The 22,649-nt window shown below is 46.7% G+C and overlaps 1 protein-coding gene across 1 annotated transcript in view; it reads left to right on the forward strand.

Moving 5' to 3' along the window:
- Positions 1–22,649, forward strand: part of TOX2 (TOX high mobility group box family member 2) — a 140,108-nt gene that overhangs the window by 96,779 nt on the left and 20,680 nt on the right. Inside the window, exon 4 of the mRNA XM_034067013.1 lies at positions 18,570–18,809. Within this exon, the coding sequence (XP_033922904.1) occupies positions 18,570–18,809 (240 nt within the window). The remainder of the gene's footprint in view (positions 1–18,569; positions 18,810–22,649) is intronic.

A 22,649-nucleotide genomic window follows, 5' to 3' on the forward strand; every position in this document is an offset into this window, starting at 1 on the left:
CCAGCATGACAAGGCAGGCCACCGCTCAGCCTCCACTGACAGCTGGGTTTATTTTGGTTGGTAGTGTTGGCCAAGTTTTCTCTTTTGGGAAATCCATTCCTTTTTAAGCTTACATTTCATGATAGGATTTGTGAGTACCACAGCCTAGCTCCCCTTGCAACTGTCCATAAGAACATAGATTTGAGTTAATTTTTCCTATATCAGAGCTAAGGGTATAATCAAGTCTCTCTGCAGGACATGGTAGGTCTGGAGGTCCATGAGAAATGTGCAGAAATGAACAACACTGTGAAGCTGAGGGATATTCTGCATATTGAGCAGGTACTTGCTGGAGACAGAATTGTCTTCATGGCCCTAGAAGTGACTACAGGGCTCTCACTGAGGTGTCTTAGATGCCAGAACTGATGAAGCTCTTTAATGCATCCACATTGTAGACTGAACAAAAGAAAGATCTGTACTTACAGGTCCTCCTATTGCCTCCATCCCATCACCTCACCGAGAGGACCAAGAACTTCTTCCTCTGTTTTGTCCTTCTTGGAGGGAGTCATTGCTTGTTCCATGGTTGCTTATTCTTGGCAGAACTTCAGACCCTCCATGGTGGCCAGTGGAACTCTACAGCATCTACAGATCAGCTAAGCAAAAGTTGCCCTAAGAGCTAAATCCAAACAATAGAGGCCAAGACAGAAAGAAAAAGGGTTTTTAATCCTTCTACAAAAGCAAAGACTGAATTGGTGGAGTCCTGCTTGTGCAACAGACCTATGCAAACTGTCGGGGAGTTTGTAAGGTGGATTAGAGATCCCAGGTTACAGCTGATTTTGAACATCCTTCTTTAATAATTCAGCAGCTGTGGTTCTGTCATTCTGTTTTACATGGCAGAAATCCAGTTTCTGAAACACAGGAATCCTGAAGGGATGGAAGCCGAAGTTCAGCACTGAGTATTATGCCTAGGTGAGGGTGTTGTATTGATGCCAAGTGAAAGAGCAACACCCCTGCTGATTCATGGCATGTGCGATGTGTGGCTAAGCAGTAGCATCTGTAAACATTTCCTCTGCTGACCCAGTAGATGTTTGTTTCGCAGTAAAGGTCTGTAACATTCAGGTGGCTGTGGAAGGGACTCTTGTGTGGAACAGTACAAAGGTCCACCAAGGGGAACTTTTAAAAGGTGTTTTTCTCTAGCTTCTCACTTTCACAGAGCATAGATGAGACTGAGATGAGCTCTTAGGCAGAAGCTCTTCCCTGTGAGGGTGCTGAGGCGCTGGCACAGGGTGCCCAGAGAAGCTGTGGCTGCCCCATCCCTGGCAGTGCTCAAGGCCAGGTTGGACACAGGGGCTTGGAGCAAGCTGCTCCAGTGGAAGGTGTCCCTGCCTGTGGCAGGGGTTGGAGCTGGATGAGCTTTAAGGTCCCTTCCAACACAAACCAGGCTGGGATTCGAATTTCCAAAGAATTTGAGGGGGAAAAACCTGAATCTGCTGGGATCACACAGAGCTGCATTTCAGTCTGTACATGTCTGTGTACACTGCTGTTGTGTACTAACTTCTGGTCTGCACAGGGAAACTTCTGTGTGTGACAATCCTGCCTTTTGATTTTATGCTTCAGGTTTTACGCCTCAAAAATCCAGGACTAAATTGAGGCCTCTTTTGAAAATTTGGATTTCCTGATTCATAATGGTTGATCGGAGTTGGAATTCTCCTGAGTGACAGTTTGCTTCATTCCATTTTGCATCGCTTGCTCACTGAAGTAGAAAAGTCCCATACAGTACAAGGAATTTAGTGCAGTCAGCAACAATTCAGCCATGCTGATTTATTTGAGCCATTCACCGAGAAGCACTGCACTTCTCTGGAAGTGCTCGTGCCCATGGATTTCATGTTGACTTTTATTGTTTCCCATGAATGGTCAAAGGTTCTTAGCTGTTACAATCGGATTTTCTGCTCTCATGTCCTCTGGGTGATGCTGAACTCTGTTATTCCGCTGTCCATGGAGGATGCATGCATGGAAGCGGAGCTGGATCTCCATCTGGAGGTCACTGCAACGGTTAGGAGCAAGGTTCTTGCAATGATTTTAAATCCTATTCCACGGTATTTACATTCTTGCAGTCTTTGTGTTGCGTGGGAAGTTGGCCATATGATTACAATAAATAGGTATGAGGAAGCAGCCAGTAACATTTTTAACACCCAATCAATCACTTGGCACACTCTGAGACCGTACACACCATGAATAATAATAACTGGACTTCAGTTATAGCTCACTATGAGGGTTCACTGGGGACAAATTAGACATATAACTACAATTATGGCTGTAGCAAGATGGCTCCTTTGTAGTACATAATCTACTGTAATTTAAAAAACATGGATCATTACAATCAATACATATTGCAACCAGACTATGAGCTTGAGTCTCCCTTACACAAAGACGTGTCAGTCTTGTCAAGGGCTGAGAGCCAAAGTCATGGAAAACAGCGTTAGCTCAAGGAAGGTTGGGCTTGCTATTTCCTCTGAGAAACTTTTTCTTAGATCACTTTTTCCCTGTATTTTTCACTGAATAGAAATGCAACTATTTAACATGAGCAGAGTGGACTTCTCACCTCCTTGGAATTCATCATGAAATTAGTGTACTCAATAGTGCTGCTAAGTAGATAAGACTTGAGCACACATCTCTCCTATGGTATTGTAAGGCTTGGCTCCATGAGCCCTGTCCTTTGGGGACAGTTACCTGTTTTAGTGGGAATGGGAAGCTGGCCCTGCAGGATGGTCTTTTGAGCAGCAAAGAAACACTACGTGATATCAGAAGTCCAGGACACCATAGAGCAGCAGGTGGTTTTGAGGTTGGCAGAGTTGGGTTTGTTGAAAAAGGACATTGCCTTTGAGGTGACTGCTCCGAGCCTGGATACTGCAATACCCAAATAGCCCACCAAGGGGGAAGGTGGGGGCACCCAGCCCTAGTACAAACAGACATTTAGGTAACTTCTTCAGAGCCAAATGGAGACAGAGGAAAGAAGGAGAATCCCTCTGCCCTGATGGAGATCAGGCCAGAAGCACTGAGTACGTACAATGCCCTTCTTGCTGGAGGGTCTGGCAAGGGAGTTATGAAAGGTCTTTAAGAGCTAGTAGCTTGCAGAATCCTTAGGAAAAAATAATCTGTTTAGGAAAGAACAGGTTTCCCAGCACAAGCCAAGGATAAGGCTGACAAGTGCAGGGCAGTGTCAGTGTTGAGTCAACGGTATAAGTGTACCGTCCATACGGCCTCTGCTCTGGGGTGGAGGCAGCCCTGGGAGCCATCAGTGTCACAAGGCCCACAGCTCCCTGCAGGAGCAACAGGGGACACCAGTAACAATCCATCCCAGTTTGGGTGCTGGATACCATGGTGGATACTGTGGCTCCTCCAGGCTTCAGGGAGAAGAGGCTTCAACCCGAACAGAGTAAAGTGGCAGCTCTCAGTTTACATGAATGCAAATTGCAAGGCTGGATGAACTGAAACAGAGTCTGTAGGAGCTCAGCCAACTACCCCCTTCCCAGTGAAGTGGAACGGGCCCTGGATCAGGGAGCATAAAGGAAAATGTGTCTGAATCATGCATTGACATCACCAGGAGCGCTGCAGCTCTCCGACTCACGTCAGAGCTGAATTGATGTGGTTACAGGAGACTCTGTGGCTTTTAGTATTCGGGGAGAGCTGCTACAGTGGCAGAGAGAATTATTCATGGATCAAAACCAGCAAGGCATTAGCAGTACAAAGTGTCATGATTGTCTCTGTTCTGCTGCAAGGTTGAAACAAGATGCCAGCTGCAGTACATGAGAAATAGCTTGAAGAAACACCAACAAAAATGCACTGATTATTCTTGAAAGACCCTTGTAATTCAAACCAAGGTATCACTTACTAATTTAAGGGGAAGTACAGCGGGTGCACAGCCCTCCGCTGACTCATAGGCGGCTGATCTGGAGCACGATGCTTTGCAACAGGAGAGAGTAACAGTTACATGCTTTATGTCATTAGAAATAAAGGCTGAGGTGAACAGATGAACTGCCAATGACAAGGCCATAATTAAGAGATGACAAAGCAGCTTTTTGTCCTAGAGGGGCAGAAAAAAGAATACAAGGTTCACAGAAGAGATTGTGGTTCCTGCCATGAGCACAGGGGAATAGAGGAATAGGAATCAAATTCAGATGCCAACAAGCATTGAGTCCTGTGGTGGAAACAGATCCTTAAAAAAAAGCAGACACAAAATTAACTTCATGTCCAAAATCTTTTACCAGGATCTGTTCCATGTTGAGTGTTTGGCAAGGTGAATGTTGCCTATGAAGCAATGGTAGGTTTGCAGTAATCACTTTCTCAAGTGACAGAAGAAAGCAAGCATGTATAAAATACTTGTATGTGTCTGCTGGAGGTGCTGTGAATGTCTTTTGGGGTTATGAAAATCTGAGTAGGTTGCTGTAGGAGAAGCACATATGGAAGTCACCTTTCTTGAAACTGAGTCTAAAATCTTGTGAATGATCCCAAGCCAACTAAAACGTGTTGATCATAGAGCAGTTTGGCTTGGAAAGGAACTTAAAGCTCATCCAGCTCCAATCCCTGCCATGGGCAGGGACACCTTCCACTGGAGCAGCTTGCTCCAAGCCCCTGTGCCCAACCTGGCCTTCAACACTGCCAGCGATGGGGCAGCCACAGCTTCTTTGGGCAACCCATAGATATGGTAATAACTAACAATAATGTTTTTTAGGTTAAACTCCTGCATTTTTGAAGCTGTTCACTCAGCTGATCCATTTGCAATTAGCTTTTAAGCACTGTGTGAATATTCATTAGCTTTGCCACCCTTCCTTGCCAAGAAAAATCACTCTGGGTACCCAGAAAGTCCCGAGGGGTCATGGTGCTTCCCAGGGGGGACATCTCAGGCGTGACCTGCAAGCAGATGGGGACCCTCAGCCCAGCTCTCCTTGTGCTGTGTCGCTCACCTCGGGACACAGGAGACACAGAGCAGCTTGTGGGCCCATCAGCAATCATCAAAATCTCCTGCTGGGATAAATTGCTTGGCCTTTGGTCTTTTCATTTATCCTCTTGCTAATAAGATTACCCCATACAACAGAGGGACAGCGATAGTATCCTCAGTGCGAGCAGGCAGGCTTCGTGGCTATGTGAGAATGTCCTGGCCAGGCCAACATTTGTTTGCTCCAAAACAAAGTCTTTATTTTTCTGTCAATAAGGCAATGGCTGCAAAACCTGTTACATCTCACCTAGGACTCCAACCTGCGTTCGTGACAGCCAGTGCACCTGAGTGTGTGTGTTTGAGTACAATGGGTTTCCCTGGGCCTTATCACATTGCTGAGAACACTTCCCAGCCCTGTGCGATGCTGAATCTCTGCTGCCTTCCGTCTCACATCACCAACCCTGTTTGCAAGGATGGCAGTTGAGGTGGAAAGATGTGAGTTTCTAAACTAAACCAGTGTTACGTGGTGCTGCTGAGAAGCCACAGATGCTGAGTCCCACGGTGTCAGTTTTACAGCCTCGTGTCAGAGCAAGACTTTGCTTTTAAATGAAAACGTTCAGCCTTAAAATAGAAAACCACAGTGGATTATACAGCCACTTGATAGTTATTTTTTAGTGCTGCTTCTAAAAATGCCCCATTAAAAGGCTGTAAGTCACTGCAGAGTGCTGTCAGGCTACCACACACAGGGACTTCACTTCCAGCTGCACTCTATTTCCTTACTGTGGCAAGCCAAAGTCTTGAGACCACAGGGTAAATATTTACATCTATCTTTATTCATCTCTGTATCTTCTGTGTGGCGGGAGCAGAGCACAGCGCGGGTGGCAGGCTGGGAGCCAGCTCTGCAGGGTGCCAGGTGGAGCATCCCATGGGAGCACCCCACTGGTATCACCCCAGAATTTGCCAGGGCAGTTTGGAAAACCACAGTGGCAAAGCTGCACCAGGGAGAGGTGTGCCAGGGTTTGAGAGCATGCCAGTCCACGTGTTCTGAGGCAACCAGGAGGAAAAAGATACCCGCCCAGTATTAATTATGACTTCTGAAGCTTTGCCTAATTACATTGTCTCTCTTCAGACAACGACACAAATATTTATGAGTGGGACTTTTTATTCTCATTGTAATCAGTGACATAAATAGGTAACACCTTTATAAAGAGTTAATAAAAATGTGTCAACACAAGCTCGAGCACAAACTGTCGAGCAGTGTGCAGGAAAACATTCCCATGTTTATTGTATTAATTGAATATTCATGAAATGCCAATTTAAATTACAGTTCACAACTGTTGCTCTGTCTAATGAATAATTTAAACAAGTGTGGCCAAAGAGATTTCAACGCTGCATTAGCAAACTGCAAGGGATTAAGCAACAGAGAATTTATAATTAGCTTTGTATATCCTATAATAAATGCATTGGAAAGATGGTTTTAATTATCCCACATGTTAATTCAGAATTCAGTGCATTAATTTTCAGTTGAAAAGTAACCCTTTCTTCCCAGATAATATATTGGTCTTCTCTTCGTCTTTTGCATCTCGGGAACAGGGAATTGCAAGCATGGAATGGTCCGATCTTCGCAAATCTCATCCGTTATGACACAGCATTTGTATCTGCCCATTTCTGTATGGAGTGATTCCTTTTTTGCATTCCCAGCTGGGACAGCTAATACAAATTGAGATCAAATCCCTTCCTACAGATCAGGATTCCAGAATCCTGCTGTAGCTTCTCCCAAGTCTCTCTGCTACAGTGCATCCTCTTTGATTCACTTATGGCTACTTGGGAAATACTGTCTGTTCCTAGAAAACAAGTCTGTGCAAGTGATAAAAGTTTTTGGCAATCATCTCCTATAAGCAGCTTTGAGGTTTTGTTTAGGAAACGAGGATGTGTGTAAATAACAGCCCCAAACCCCAAAGTTCAAGCTGAGATTGCTGCTTCTTTTTTTCTTTTTTAAGCAGAACAGGATTTTTTTTTCTATTAGACATGTTTATAAAGTGTTTTTTCTGTGGGACATAGGTCCCTTTGCACAGTCCCTCCTGCCCACCCCTCTCCAGGGTGAGGAGGGCAGTAGCCCTATGCCATGGGGCTGATGGATGTGCTCTTGGTACGACTTTACCTTCTGGTGGTAACAGAGGACAGCAGTGTCCTCTACAGCAGGAACAGTGGAGGTCCTCATCACTTCTGAGCCCCCGCAGAGATGCTCAGGCCTTGAAAAGGGTGAATATTGTTTGTGCTTCTCCCTCCACCTGTTTTCTCTGTTGCCTTTGCCATGATGTTCAGCTATAAATCACATCCATATGTACAGAGGCTGCCATAGCTCTTGAAGAACCTGAACACTTGTGCTGGAGAGGAAAAAACTGGGAAATGTTCCAAGGAACATAAATCCTTACACCTACGTGAAGCCGCCCATGCCCAAAGCTTGGCTGGGAACCTCAGAAGGTGTCTTTTGGTGTGCATTGGGGAGGAAAGCACTTCCTTTTCAGGTGGTTTTGTTTAATTCCAGGTCAGCAGGTTAATGAGATCTCTGGGATATGGGATTTGATCTGGAATGTAAACATTCACTTGGCATGTGTCCTTGATGTCTGCTCAGATGGAAATGCAAATGCAGCGCTGAGTGTGGCACGCCGTCCAAAATGTTTTGGTGACACAATGTGTAAGACAAAATAGCGATCACTTTGTTCAAGAGGTTCATTGAAATGTTTTCCCTTGGCTTTGAGTCCTGCTGTATCTATCAAATCAACACCTCAGCACTGAGGGTAATGTGCCTGCTACTGAGGTGGGAGCTCCTTCAGGTTCCTGGGGAGCACTAAAAACCCAGGGCTGTCTCTGGGTGCAAGAGAGGCAGCGTTCAGACTTCCCCTAAGACCTCGATTGCTGGGTTAGTGCCTCGATTGTTTGGGTGACTGGAGTTATTTAAGTTGATAAATGGAGGGCAGCACTGTGATGCACTCTGTTGTCATTGATGCTTATTGATTGAAGCTCAAGACTCAATTGATCAAACTCCCCAGTGCCAGCAAGTAATCTCAGTGGAAAAAAAAATCAAGCCTTTAATGGGGTTATGCATTTCTTGGGTTTCCACTTGGGGTTATATGTTTTGGGAGGGAAGGAATTGGTTTTGATGGCCTGAATCTCCAGCGTTACCTGGATTAAATAAATACTGGCAGTGGGAACACTTGTTATTGTGGCAATCCAGTCTTGGGCAGACCCATGCCTCATTTAACATGGCATATTTCACCTCCTGAAACTGAGCGTCTTGATGTTAGAAGGAAACAAATGAATCTCTGAGGTGTCTGTTACCCATCATGAGGAAGCCAAAGAGGACACAGATGCTGCTGGACTGAATATTCTTTCACCAGTCCTCCTTAATACACCACAGCTAATCTAATAAACTGTTGCACAGTGCAGGCAGTGCGGCAGCTCAGGTTGATATTGCTGCTGAAATCTAAGTAAGCACTTCCTAAGGTTGTATGGCTTTAATTCGGCACTTATGGAGGCTTTTGCAAGTCTGTAATTTGTATTGGAATAGCAGCTGCAGTTATATTAGCTAGTTCAAAGGTGAGAAGGGTTTGTCATTGTTAGGAGTCAGAACAGAAGTTATGGATCTTGGGGCAGGAGATGGTGTTTCTCTTCTCTGTTCCCTCCTGCAATAAGGTTTGTACATGCAGAGTCATTTAGGCTTTTTGCACCTATTTTAAAAGTCTTCAGCATTTGCTATAATTAAAGACAAGAAAACAATAGACTCTGCATTCACTTCACATGATGCAGCAAGGTCTTCACATTTGCAGCTCTCAGAGGTTCCCCTCTTCAGAGTGGGTAAGTGCTGTGATTGTCATTTTGCTGGTGGGAAACTGGTGTGTGGAGATTCAGATCCCTGTCTGAGATTGCTCTGCAGAGGTGGCTTTAGAAACTCTAGATAGTTTCCCAATGAATATTTGACCACAGAACCACCCTTGTCCCTTGGATGAAGGTAATAGGTTCCTGGTAATAAGAGACTCTTATGAGCCACTTATTACAAGCTAACAAACAATCCCAGCAATACCTGGCCACAGAGGGATACCCAGGTGTGGGGCAAAAAGGGGACAGGTTGCTGCAGATGTGTAAGAGAAGTGACATGGTTTGTGTGCAGATGTGGTATCACCACTGGGGAACCTAGCTCTTTCTAATACTGCAGGCATTACTTGAGAAGTGGGCTGTTAAACTTTGCAATCTAAAAACTAAAAGCTTTTAAAATTCATTCACAGTTTAATCCCACAGGGATGATTTTTCTATGGAGTCTTCTCATTTTCCTGTTGTGTTCTAAAATTACTTCTTTTTTTTTCCTTCTTCTTCTTCTTTTTTAATGCTCCATGCAATAAAACGGGGAGGTCTGTCATTACTTTTGAGCCTATTGCTTTATGTGAATGCAATATCTAAAATGCCTGAAAAGAGCCAGGAGAGACATAAACCAGAGTGAACCGGCCTGAGCACAGGGGCTTCAATCAGCTACAAGAACTCAGATGTAGACAGATATCTGGAGTAGAAAATAGTTCTGTGTGGCCTTCAGGGCTGGTGCAGACCCTGCTCCACTCCCAGGACCACCTCAGCCCCCTTGGTCCCTACAGTTACACACCTACAGGTATTTGTCATCTTCTCTTGCCTTTTTCCCCTTCAGAGCTGGTTCCCGCTGGCTTGGCTTTCCTCCTCTTGCCAACACACATGAAGGGGATGTGACAATTTTATTAAGTATCATACCCCCCATGTGTTGGCAGGGAACTCAGTGTCTGATGCTATTTAATTGCCTCCCACTGTCTGTTACAGGGAATTCTGGCCCCAGCTTTTGGGACGTGATGCTGTTATGCCTGGGTGGGCAGCAATTGCCTTAATCTACAAATGGGTTTTACAAAATCACTAAATAATGTATTCAGAAAACATGCTGGAAATTAATGGAATAGATTATTTGCAAACATGTTCACTGAATTATCAGCCTTGTTCTTTATCCATAAAATAATGTACTTAAAGAAAGGAGAAGTTTATTGAATACGTTATTTACAGGCTGTGCTCCAGCTGAGAGCTGCAGGAGCACCACGAAGCACACACACAGCCTGGCTGCTTCACAGTGCCGGGGGCAGTTATTCCTCCTCACACACACGCATGCTCCAGGACTTTGTCTGCACTTTCCTGGACCATTTTCCTTATCCCTGACCTCAGAAAAAGTGAGTTTGGAGAGGGATGTGTGCTGGCCCTCCCCTGCTCCCATGGCCATAGTCACAATGGTTGCTTTGCCTTGTGCAGTGCTGCCTTCTAAGACTCAGCACTGCTCCTGGTGAAGAGGCAAAATACAGGTCAGAAGGTCAGTGGAGGGGAATTCAGGTGTTTCGTGTAATGTTGTCCACTGTGGTGTTCAGCTGTGGATCATTTAGCTATAGATGATGTGAGGGATCATTTAGGGACGGATGATTTCGACCTGGTGCTTGTGGGTTGCCATGGCAGGACTTCCCCTCACAGCCCTGCCGTGAAGGGAGTGGGACAAGTTCGATTCACCTCAGAGAAACTGTGTCTTACAGGAGGGCAGAAGTCTGAGCTCCTCATGTCCTGGAACAGTCCTGCCATCGGTCTTGGTTGCTTCTGCAGTTCTCCTGCACTGTCCATCCCGCTGAGTTATTCCCAAACACCTCCAACACAAGCAGCAGGATTTGTCCTTCCTTCAAGTCAAAGGGACACCTTCCACTTGAGCAGCTTGCTCCAAGCCCCATCCAGCCTGGCCTTGAACACTGCCAGGGATGGGGCAGCCACAGCTTCTCTGGGCACCCTAGGCCAGCACCTCAGCACCCCGACAGCAATCTGTATAACTCCGCTAGCCCAGGAGAGAGGAAAGCACACATTGAAGCAGGGCTCCCACCTGGTTGTTACTCAATGGGGGTTGGAGTTACTGGATTTGGGACCTTCATAGTCATCTCTACTGTATGGGTCCACAACAATGCTCTCATTGGCAGATGACCATGGGGGAGGGTTGTATCATAGGAAAATAAGAAGATTCAGTTCGTGCTGTACTGAGTTGTCTGCTCCTTTTGGCTGGGCCATTCCAGCACCAGCAGCAAGGAGAATATTAACAGGGAATGTTTCCTGTTTGTGAGCACAGACTCTATCCTGTTCCATACCACTGTTCTCACCCAGAAGCTACAGTACTTTGTCTTGGTGATGAAGTGATAATGTTTGGATGATCCCAGGATATTGCAGCACCAGATCACAGCCTATCAAAGAGCTGGATTCAGCTTGTCAGGCAGGTGCTTTCCAAAAACAGCATCAGTCCTGCCTGCTGTGGGGGCTGCAGGGAACTCCTCTTCTGGGAGGGGAGGGAAACATGCACAGGTGGTCAAGGCTGGAGAAGACATGGAGCAAGGCATGTAGTAACAGAAGCAAAGTAACAAACATGGGTGAGGAGACAGAGGTGAACACAGCTGAACTGGGAGAAGCCCAAAGAACCTTCTCTGGGGTCAGCAGTGTGGCTTTACAGCAAAGCTTCATGTTCCAAACCATTTCATTTGAAACTGCTAGTATTGGTTAGAAACAGTGGGATTTCAAATTATGCAGCATTTAAAGCAGACTGTAAAACTTTCTTCTCTCACACATGTCTGCTCAAATAGTATTTAAGTCATCAGGCTGAGCTAGCTTGTCTGCATGGGGCTTGAAATGACTGACTGAGGAGCTCTTGGTGCTGCTAATGCTGGTATTTAGTGATTCTTGGAATATCGGGGAAGCTCTGGAGAACTAGGAAAGAGCTAATGTGCAAATATTTAAAAAGGGAAAGAGAACAACCCAGGTAATTACAGCCCTGTCAGTCTGTCATCAATCCTCAGCAAAATAATGGAGTGGCAGATCCAGGCCTCAATTAATAAAGAATTAAGGGAAGGTAATATAATTAATGCCAATCAACAGGGGCTGATGGAAAACAAATCCTGTCAAACTAACTTGATATCTTTTTTGATGAGATTACAGGTTTGGGTGATAAAGGTAACAGTGCTAACATAATATCCTTAGACATCTGCAAGACATTTGACTTGGAAGCACAAAAGTATATTGAGCAAGTTGAACAATACAAGATCAGTGTTACACAGGTTTGGTGCCTGCGCCTGTCACTCTGCCTGCCTGGAGTTTGTCATATTTTTGCCAAAGAAAGCATTCAATAATTGCCAGTGAAGTTTATAGATGATGCAGTGAGTAGGCAAGCTGCAGAAGACAGAGATGCAGAGCTTCTAGAATGGCCTGATAAATTCATCACCAATAATGAATATGTGTTTGGAGTACTAATATTGTACCACCCATCTTTCAAGATGGGGACTCTTCTGCTTAGAGATGGTGGTTCTGGTAAAGGGAGGTAAGACTGTTGTGGCTGCCCCATCCCTGGCAGTTTTCAAGGCTAGGTTGGACACAAGGGCTTGGAGCAAGATGCTCCAGTGGAAGATGTCCCTGCCGGTGGCAGGGGTTGGAGCTGGATGAGCCTTAAGGTCCCTTCCAACACAAACCATTCCATGATTCTATGCAGGGAAGAGTGAGTGCTGGCTGATGGAGAAGTCCAAAAACCATCTATAGCAATGAGCAGGGTGGGAAACTGGGAGAGAGTGCAGAGGACCGCTCCTTGTCTTTGACCAACGCAGAAGGGATTGGCTTAAGATCTGCACTGACTTTGGTGAAGGGCAGCATGGTGAGAGCCCCTTGTGTTTGATGAGGAAATGCTTCAATTTCAGTATAGTTCCAAAAAATCCCCATATGCCCAAATACCAAAGCTGACACCATCAGTTCCCATGGACCTCTGTGCTGCTGCTGCTGCAAGGCCAGCAAAGCCCCCATAGCAACCTGATGGGGGGAACCCCAGGAGCTGGTATTGGGTGCTTGGTCACGCTGGGGCCAGGAGCACAGGGAGTGACAACCATGGCTGGAAACCCCAGGGCACATAGAAAGCCTCTGCCATATGATAAATGTCCCTCACCCATACAAAAATAACTTCATTCCTTTTTAAACCCTTCCCTCCTGTTCCCCTCGTATTCATAATAGGATGATCGGTGGAACCAAAGATGTGGCTGTTACTTTAAAGGATAAATTAGTTTGACTCTTAACTCAATAATTAAAACTGTTATGGCTATGAGCCTGCAGGGATAATGTACTATTATTATAGTCATTTGTTTCAATTAAATGCTTACTGATTTTACAATAGCAGCTGGGCACCTGTGTGAGATAGCTATTACTCTGAACAAGACATCTCGAATTCCAGCAGAAATTTGTCACTGCACTAAAGCATTTTACATAGACCATGAAAGTTTATTAGGAGCAGTTACAAATCGGGAAGAGGAGGGGTGGTAATTGGGGATATATTTTCTTATCAGCTCCTCTCTCTCCTGCTCTCTCTCTTTAAAGTAAACCATCTCTAAGCATTTCAGCTATGGAGATGCGTTTACATTGCAACTTCAATGTGGAAAAAGCCTGCTGGGAAAAATTTTCTTCCAAGCTGTTCAGCAGATCATTTCTCCCCCTGGTTGATTGTGATTGTAATGGCTTGTTCTCAGGAACAAACCTAAGGAGGCGTAAGTTGTGCCTTGTACCTGCCCCTGGAATAGCTGCTCAGCCCATCCATGTGAACTTGCCCCAGGCAGGATTAAAGTGGGGTCATAGAATGATTTGTATTGGAAGGGACCTTAAAGCTCATCCAGCTCCAACCCCTGCCACAGGCAGGGACACCTTCCACTGGAGCAGCTTGCTCCAAGCCCCTGTGTCCAACCTGGCCTTGAACACTGCCAGGGATGGGGCAGCCACAGCTTCTCTGTGTACCCTGTGCCAGCACCTCAGCACCCTCACAGGGAAGAGCTTCTGCCTAAGAGCTCATCTCAGTCTCCCCTGTTCTGGCAGGTTAAAGCCATTCCCCTTGGCCTGTCCCTACAGGCCCTTGTCCCAAGCCCCTCTCCAGGTTTCCTGCAGCCCCTTTAGGCACTGGAGCTGCTCTCAGGTCTCCCCTTCAGGAGCCTTCTCTTGTCCAGGCTGCCCCAGCCCAGCTCTCTCAGCCTGGCTCCAGAGCAGAGCTGCTCCAGCCCTCTCAGCATCTCCATGGCCTCCTCTGGACTCTCTCCAGCAGCTCCAGGTCCCTCTTGTGCTGCTGCCCCAGAGCTGGATCAGGACTGCAGGGGGGGGTCTCCCCAGAGCACAGCAGAGGGGCAGGATCCCCTCCCTGAGCTGCTGCTCACACTCGGGGGGTGCAGCCCCGCACACGGGGGGGTTCTGGGCTCAAGCGCTTACTGAAGCTGGGTCATGGGGAGCTTCTCCTCACCCAACACCCCAAGTCCTTCACAGGGAAGCCTGGCAGGAAACCTGGTAGTCTACATGTCTGGTCTCCCGGCACATGAGGTTCTGCCTTTGTCTGGGTCTGTGCCATCTGCCCACTCCTGATGGTCTTGGCCAGCATCTGCTGTTTGTCAGCCTATTTTTCTCTCTTTCTTAGGATTAGCTTGAGCATTTATAGGCCTGATATGCATATTCATTAAAAAATTGAAATATTGTGGGGAGAAGGAAAAAAAGCTGTCTTTGAGCTAGCGCAGCCTTTGGGAATCTGCTAAGTAAGATGCACTTAATTACTTTAGCTGTGACTACATCACATTTCACTCATGTTCCCTCTGAGATGCAAAACATCTTTTCAGAAGAGGCTGCAAACACGTCCCGAGCCTTTTGCAGCAGCTCACAGTGAGTTTGTTGTGCTGAATGCCTGGGATGGAGACAGGATCTGACCTGGATCTTGGAGCCAGCGCTCCTGGCGATGGAGCTAATTGCATTTGTAGGGTGGTTATTTAATTGTGTGTGCTTCCATAGGTTTTGCAGGGATGCTGGGCGCTTTGTGGAGAGGAAAGGAGCAAGTGCAGCCCTGGTGAGCTAGATGCATCCCACAGGTTGAAGAGGTTGTTTCCCCTTGCATGGGGAATGTTGCTTTTCTTACCTTGTTTTTTTTGCTCTGCCTTCATCACGATTTCATTCATTATGCTGAGGCACTGGCACAGGGTGCCCAGAGAAGCTGTGGCTGCCCCATCCCTGGCAGTGCTCAAGGCCGGGTTGGACACAGGGGTTTGGAGCAAGCTGCTCCAGTGGAAGGTGTCCCTGCCCGTGGCAGGGGTTGAAGCTGGATGAGCTTTAATGTGCCTCCAACACAAACCACTCTGATCTTATGGTTCTATTATTTGCTTTCCTAATTAGGGGCATTTGCTGCAGGGAAGCATCTCTGAATCCTGCTCCTGGGTCTCTCTTTCCTGGAGTCTTTCTTGAGGGGATGTACTTTGAGTGCACAACTAAGGCCCCTGATATAGCTCAGTGCCTTCAGGCTCTCACAGCAGGAATCAAGATAAACCCTTTCCTCTGCTTGAGCAAAGGCCATCAGCATCCTAAAGCCCATGGCAGCAGCACTGGAGCTGTGCACAAGCTGCTTGCCTTCACTTCCACCCCAAAACGTCTTATAACTGGAGGACACAAGTGGCTTTTCCACCACTGCTCTCTCATCCTGAGGACACCTCCTGGTCCTGCCCCTCCACACAGTGGTTAGCAGGGTTGGATGCAAGGAGCATAGTTACAATTGTATATGTCCTTCTGCAAAACCTCCTGCCCATGAGGAGAAGAGGTGGAGATGTGGAAGAATGAGAGAGGGTTTCAGAACCAGCAACGCTCAGCAAAGGTTGTAAGTAAAACCACCATGTTTAAATGGTGTCAAGAAATAGGCAGCTGCTTGAGAGGAGGCCTCAGGGCTAAGATGTCCCAGGAGAAAGGTCTCTGCTTTTCAAGAGAGGGCTGTGCTTGGGTTGCTATCAGCAGGAGGCTTCTGTGTGGATTCTCCAAGCCAGAGCTCAGGTTTCTGGATTTTCCTAACAGGAATATTCAGCAACATTTGCAGCATGTGTCCCATACCCATAATTGCTACTCCTGGACTTGTTCTGCTCTGATGCATAAATAACACGCACTGTAAAGGGAAAAGTGTATGATTACATATTTAATGGATAAATGGAGCCGTTGTGGTCTATTGGCCACATAATAAAAGTTTCCCCCAAAAAATTCTCTTAATCCAGTGTTTACCCAAGAGACTGCAAATGGGAATGAGCTACTTTAAATTCCGTGATTTTTAAGGCACATTTCATAGCCTTCCCTGTCTCTAAAATACCCATTCTTCTAAACTTTTTCTTGATTTAAATTTAAAATAAGGGCAATAAATTATTCTTTGCCTTAGCAGCTGCCAGATCTTCTCCAACATGAAAGATCTGGGTTAAACTGACAAAATCCAAGACAAAAGCACCTTTTTCACTGGAATTTGGGAAGGAGCCTGGTGCTTGCATGGTGGGTGGGTGCAGACCCGGGTCCCTATCTCTGCCTGTCCCACCCTTGGCCATTCCCATGATATTTGCAAATTCAATTCCTATTACAAATATTGCCTCTCTGATGCCTCCTGTGCTGCCCAAGCCTGTTTATCCATCCCCATCTTGCTTGGCTGCAGCACATACATCCTCGAGGTCTTTTTGGCCAGGGTTTCCTAGGCAGCAGCACGTGGCAAGAAGAGGCCAGACCTCTGCAATAAGGCAGGTTAGCAGGGCACATAAAACTTGTTCTAATTCATGCAGCAGCGGGTTTCCTCATTGCCACAATGGAGCAAAGTCAGCCCTGATGCCTCCATGAGCTGGTGTTTCCTTGCAAACACCAAGGCCAAGGACAACAATTCAGCGTGGCCCCAAGTGCAAGACCTTAGAGCAGCTTCCAGTGTCTGAAGGGGCTACAAGGATGCTTGAGACAGACTCCTCATGAGGAACTGCAGTGATAATACAAGGGGTGATGGGTTCAAACTGAAACAGGGGAAGTTCAGGTTAGATATAAGGAAGAAGCTCTTCCCTGTGAGGGTGCTGAGGCGCTGGCACAGGGTGCCCAGAGAAGCTGTGGCTGCCCCATCCCTGGCAGTGTTCAAGGCCAGGTTGGACACAGGGGCTTGGAGCAAGCTGCTCCAGTGGAAGGTGTCCCTGCCTGTGGCAGGGTTTGGAACTGGATGAGCTTTAAGGTTCCTTCTAACATAAACCAGTTTGGGATTCTTCCTGCAAGTTAAATCCTGTAGTTCATAATTAATACAGAAAAAGGGCAGATCTAGGAAAATCTGTTCCCCTGACTCACACTCCAATGATGGAGAAGCTGAAGGAGAGCAGAACATGCTGTTGGCTGTTGTGTAAAGCTCATGATTCCTGACCTGCAGCAGTAAATCTGGTTTCGCATTAGACTTATTTCTTCTGAAGCCTTCCAAGCCCTTGCAGGTCTTCCCTTTCTTTCTTTCTGTATGTGCTGCTAATGGAGTTGGCAAGCCTCCCCTGGTAAGGAGAGATCACAGTTCAGTGGGCTGATTGGAAATGAAGATTGCTAATAAAGAAAGCCTGGGTCTTTAAACTCATGTTAACATTAATTCTGTTAGCATTAAACTTGGCTGGGCAGGGATGCATTGGATGGGGCTTGGAGCAAGCTGCTCTAGTGGAAGGTGTCCCTGTCTGTGGCAGGGAGTTGGAACTGGATGAGCTTTAAGGTCCCTTCCAAACCATTCTGTGACTCTATGATTTGAGATTTCTTATTAGATAGATAGATATATATATAAATTTCATTTTTACTTTTATTTTTCCAGACTGTTGGGATCAGCAGCCTCAGGGAGCAGCATGGGTGTTGGTGGCCTGTGTTGTGTCCATGTGTTCCAGCAGCTCTGTGTGTAATTAGTCCCATCAGCCATCCCCTCACTCTCATATTGTGAGGATAAATAAACATGTATTAGGAAACTTCATTTCTGGGGACAACTCTATCACTTGGCCTCCTCTTTCTCTTACCTACGTGTGTGCGCACACAAACATAATTTTATTGGCCGTTGTCTGGATTTCTGCTCCATTCATTTCAAATAGGGTTGGAACTGATCTCAATATTTTAAATTGGAAAAGCCATCCCCAGGAGGAACTGTAATGGGGTGGTGGCCACCATCAGAGCTTGCTCCCAGGCATTGTGGTCCATCTCAGGGCATGTTGTTGGGGATCAGGGACATCGGACCTCTGGCTTGCTGTTGGTGTCCTGGCTTTGAGCAGGCCATTGTGTTGGGAGCTGGGACCTGTGGCTTCCACTGAGTGCTTCTGTGCTTCCTGCTCCTGGGTGTAACCGCAGCAGCACTGGCAACTTGATAGTCGTACAAAAGATGCAGAAAGGTTGTGATATCTTTATAAGTTCATGCAAGCATCTATTTTTCCACTTATGTAGTTATTAAATGTCAACCAAAGTGTTGCTCAAAAAGAGCGTGTTTGGCTCCATGGCCTCTGACACTGCATTGCTGAAGTACCAGGGCTGGATACCCAGACCTGTGTACAAAGACAATTGATCACCTCTCTTGTAGTTGTTTTGGGCAGGGTGATGGCAGGAGCAGAGCCCTGGGCACATGGTACTCAGCGCTTGCTCTTGGCTTATTTGGAAGGAGGCACAAGGAAGACTTTACCAGCTGTGTAGAATTGATTTTTAATCAGTCAATAAGAGTTTGTCTTAAAGTGATTTGTCAGTATAATAAACAAATAAATACATTTTTTGATGACAAAGTGATATTCTCCTAACTCAGATCCAGGAGATGGTCCACTCGGATGCCACATCCTATGAGTCCAACCGTCAAGTGCCCCTGATCAATCGGCCTGGGATGTTGGCCGGCCCCATGAGCGCTCTCAGCCAGTCCCAGCTCATTTCTCAGATGGGGATACGGAGCGGGGTAACCCATGGGTCCCCATCACCCCCGGGAAGTAAGTCTGCTACACCATCTCCCTCCAGTTCTACTCAGGAAGAGGAGACAGAGTCACATTATAAGGTACGTGCAGTCATGCCTGTTTTAACAGACAGTGAGAAAACAGCAGATGATGTTTTTCAGTGAGGGATAAATTGAGCTAAATAAGAACACAGACTTTTGGTGTTTTCTTTTTAAATATATATATCTAGTGGGAGACTTTCACAAGGATTGGGGGATTATTTCCAGCCTCGGTTGAGGTACAGCATAGCAGGCTAGCACACATAGAATCACAGACTGGTTTGTGTTGTGTTAAAACTCATCCATTTCCAACCCCTGCCACAGGCAGGGACACCTTCCACTGGAGCAGCTTGCTCCAAGCCCTTGTGTCCAACCTGACCTTGAACACTGCCAGGGATGGGGCAGCCACAGCTTCTCTGGGCACCCTGTGCCAGCACCTCAGCACCCTCCCAGGGAAGAGCTTCTGCCTAAGAGCTCATCTAATATCAAATATCTAACCTAACACATGACTGGTTTGTGCATGCAGCAAGTTTGGCAATGAGAGTTGAGCTTTTCTCTCCATGGCTTACCAGGTCCATCAAACTGCAGAGTTTCCTCCAGTGAGGGTTTTATTGAGCAAAGCAGGTTCAGGGCTAAGATTCTGCAAATGCTTGGCTGCAAAATTAGATTGCTGGTGGCAGGTTGAGGAGGCTTGAACAGGGATGGAAAATAACAGAGGGTGGGTTAAACTGAGCTCATCAGACATGGCTTGTTAAGGAAAAAACCTCAGGAATTAAAAGAGGAAGAATCTTCTGCCTTTTAGTTCATCCAGGCAGTGGTTTAGATGGTCAACAATGTCTTAGTGGCATAGAGTCTGCCTCTAGAGCCAGCACATCTGCTGCTGAATATGGCATCAAGAAGCTCAAGTTTTTCCCGTGGTTTTGGGGACATCTTGGTTGTTGCTCGTCTTTCTCAAAATGCACCAGCAAAACAAACGGCGCTTGCTGTGTGCCATGAGTCTGTTATTTACCAAGGTCAATCACTGGACTCCCTGGGGGACTTTGACTAAAGCATCCCATGGAAAACCTTCTCCTGGAAGGTGCTGATCCAAGGACAACATCAGAACTGGATCTTGTCCTGCAGAGATAGATGGTTGTGACAGGATTTGAATGTATAACCCCAGCAGCAAGCAGTGAGGAGACTAGAAAAGCACTAGGACTGAGCAAACCCCTTTCCCTTCCAATGGAAATCCAGGCAAATGTATTCCCATCATTCCTGCAGCTTTTCATCCGTTGGCAGCTTTCACTTCAGATCAGGGTATTACAAAGCAGAGTGCACACGCAGATGCAAAACAGCTTCAGTGGACTAAAAGTGCACAAAGAAAGGATACAGGTGATTGAAACCAGATGCAATTTCTCAGACTCTGCGGTTTCACATCTGGGGGACACTGCGGAATGAGTTCTGCTGTGGGACCCCATGGTCTGCCACCTCCCAGGGTCACATCACACAGCTCCAGCAGGTACCTGGGAGCTGGAGTCTGTCATGTCAGCAGCAAAGGAGTTTCAGCTTAGTTACACACGAGGTTCTCTGCCTCTTCAGCATCACCCAGCTTTCATCCCGGCCAGGCAGAGATGCAGGAGTCACTGAGGAGGACATGGCTTTGGGGTCGGATCTTCTGTTCCTGTTGAGCCAGTGATGGCTGTGGGGGTAGGAAGAATTTGGACATGTCCAAATTATGACAACTCGCAGAGACAAGAATTCTTCCTAATCCTAAAGGCATGCTCCCCTCATTTTTATGTCCAGCAAGAAGGGTGAAACAAGAGTGATGGATTTGGTGGAGGAAGGAGACCATAAGTGCAAAGAAAGCAGAAGCACATTATGGCCTACAGGTTTCTGTTTGCTTTCTCTATCAACACAGCTGCTGTATTCACCCAATGGTCATATTTCATATGGCCATTCAGAACCTTTCTGCAACAAGTCATCAAAGCAATACCTAATAAGCAGAAATTAATCTTATGACCAAGAATCTCACACATAGAAGAAATGGGTCTGATGCCAGCAGGTAGCTCAGGTCCAGCAGGTCCTCTGAACCAGGAAGCTTATGATTTTAGGTATGACAGCCACACCGATGCATTTACCTGCTTCATTGCTTCAGGGGGTGTACACATGCATAGGAGGGAGAGGTAGCTACAGCCCATCTTCCAACTGGAGTACCGATGTCTCTCCATAATTACTAAAATCACAACATCCATGGGGTTCCTGCTCTGGTTCAACATCTACCCGTTTATGGGATCACATCTCTCACCAGTGAATTGCCCCAGTCCACATCTGGTGTTACACTTCCCTTCTGCTGCCTCTCAAGAGCAGGTCCATGCAGGGGCTGGGTGCCACACACCTTATCCCACTGCATGAGCCTTCACAGTTGCTTTGATTGTGGCTCACCCCTTGGGGGATGCAGTTGCTTTGGGGCAGCAAGATGCGGGCTTGCCAGGTCTTGCCTTTAGCCATGAACATGGCTGAGGTTTTTGAAGCACCTTCTGCAGGCTAGGGCTAGGCAGTTGTCTCAGCCTGTGCTGCAACACACAGCAAACCCCGGGAGAACCAGGCAAAGCCCTGATTTGTTCTGCTCTCTCTTGGGAGCTGGTGGCTCCAGGCAGCCTTGCAGGCAGCATATGTTTTCCATACAGACATTTGCTCTTTGGTGCTGCCTAAGCAGGACCAACTGTAAACCCATCTCCATGCACAGTAGGTTGCACTGTGATTGTTTCCACTCCATCACTTGGTGAATGGCTCGAGGAGAGCAAGTCACCCCATGGCTCTTCAGTGAATCAAAGCACTACAGTTAGTTAAAATAGCATCTCGCTTGCTAATGGGCTGAAGCCCTGTCATGGAGGTTTTTGATCCTAATAAGCTGCCCTTTCAACCCCAGGCCTCCCATTCAAGCCCAATTGGGCAATTTGAAATTAAATGCATTTTTTTTGGTCTCTCTGCTCATTCACTAATGGTCACTGTCTGTTTGACAAATGTCACTACACTGATACTCAACTTAATGACCAGTCAAGAGCTGCTTGGTGGAGAGCAGGAGTACTGCTGCCCTTTCCTGCCCATGCCTGGCCTGTACCAGCTGAAGGGAAGCCTCTTAAATCCCAGTGCTTCCAAGCACACAATCAAATCCATCAGGAGAATAGGCCTCTTTCTCCCGGCATTCACTGGAAGGCCCAGGTTTTACACTCGTTTGGTGGTTTGATCTGTGCTGACTGATTTGTTAAAATTTGGTTTAGACCTCAAAGCAACAGACTAGGTGACTTCTTAAGTAATACCGTTAGCCTGTGCCCCTGCTAGGACAGGCACTGCTGGTGGTAGCTGAGCACTTGATACCAGAGTGTGGTGGGTGTGCAGGCAGAGGTGCCGGAGCCCCGTCTGCCCTCCAGGATGCAGAGATCCAGGCAGAAGCAACTGGGAGAAAATGTTTTTATTCTCAGCCGTGTTTAACCTCTGGTGTATTGAGTTTTTCCTCTGCTATAAAATAAGGATAATGGTGCTTCCCTGTAGTGTGAGCTTTCACTGACTGCAGTCAATGCTTTGAGAGCTTTGATGTATGTCCAAGTGTTTTCCTGGGGTCTTTTCCCTTGTGCACCATCACACAGAGGCATCTGCGGTCCCACACATTCAACACACTGCCCAGGGCATCCTAGAAAAAGCTCAGCTGTAGGATCTTCTTTCAGTGCTGCCTTCATCGGAAGCATCCCTGTTTCCAGCATTGCTGTTCTACCTCCCAGCTTGGTCTCATGCTGAGCAGCCACAAAGTCCAGCTTCAGTTCCCTCTGCCCTTCTGCCCTTGGTTCAACCACCCACAGAGCACCAAGCATGGATACAGTCAGACCAAGCCTGCATGCAGGCTGGTTGTAAGGTGTGAGCAGTGTA

The sequence above is a fragment of the Melopsittacus undulatus genome, chromosome 10 (genome assembly GCF_012275295.1).
Source record: "Melopsittacus undulatus isolate bMelUnd1 chromosome 10, bMelUnd1.mat.Z, whole genome shotgun sequence".
In the NCBI taxonomy this organism is placed as follows: Eukaryota; Metazoa; Chordata; class Aves; order Psittaciformes; family Psittaculidae; genus Melopsittacus; species Melopsittacus undulatus.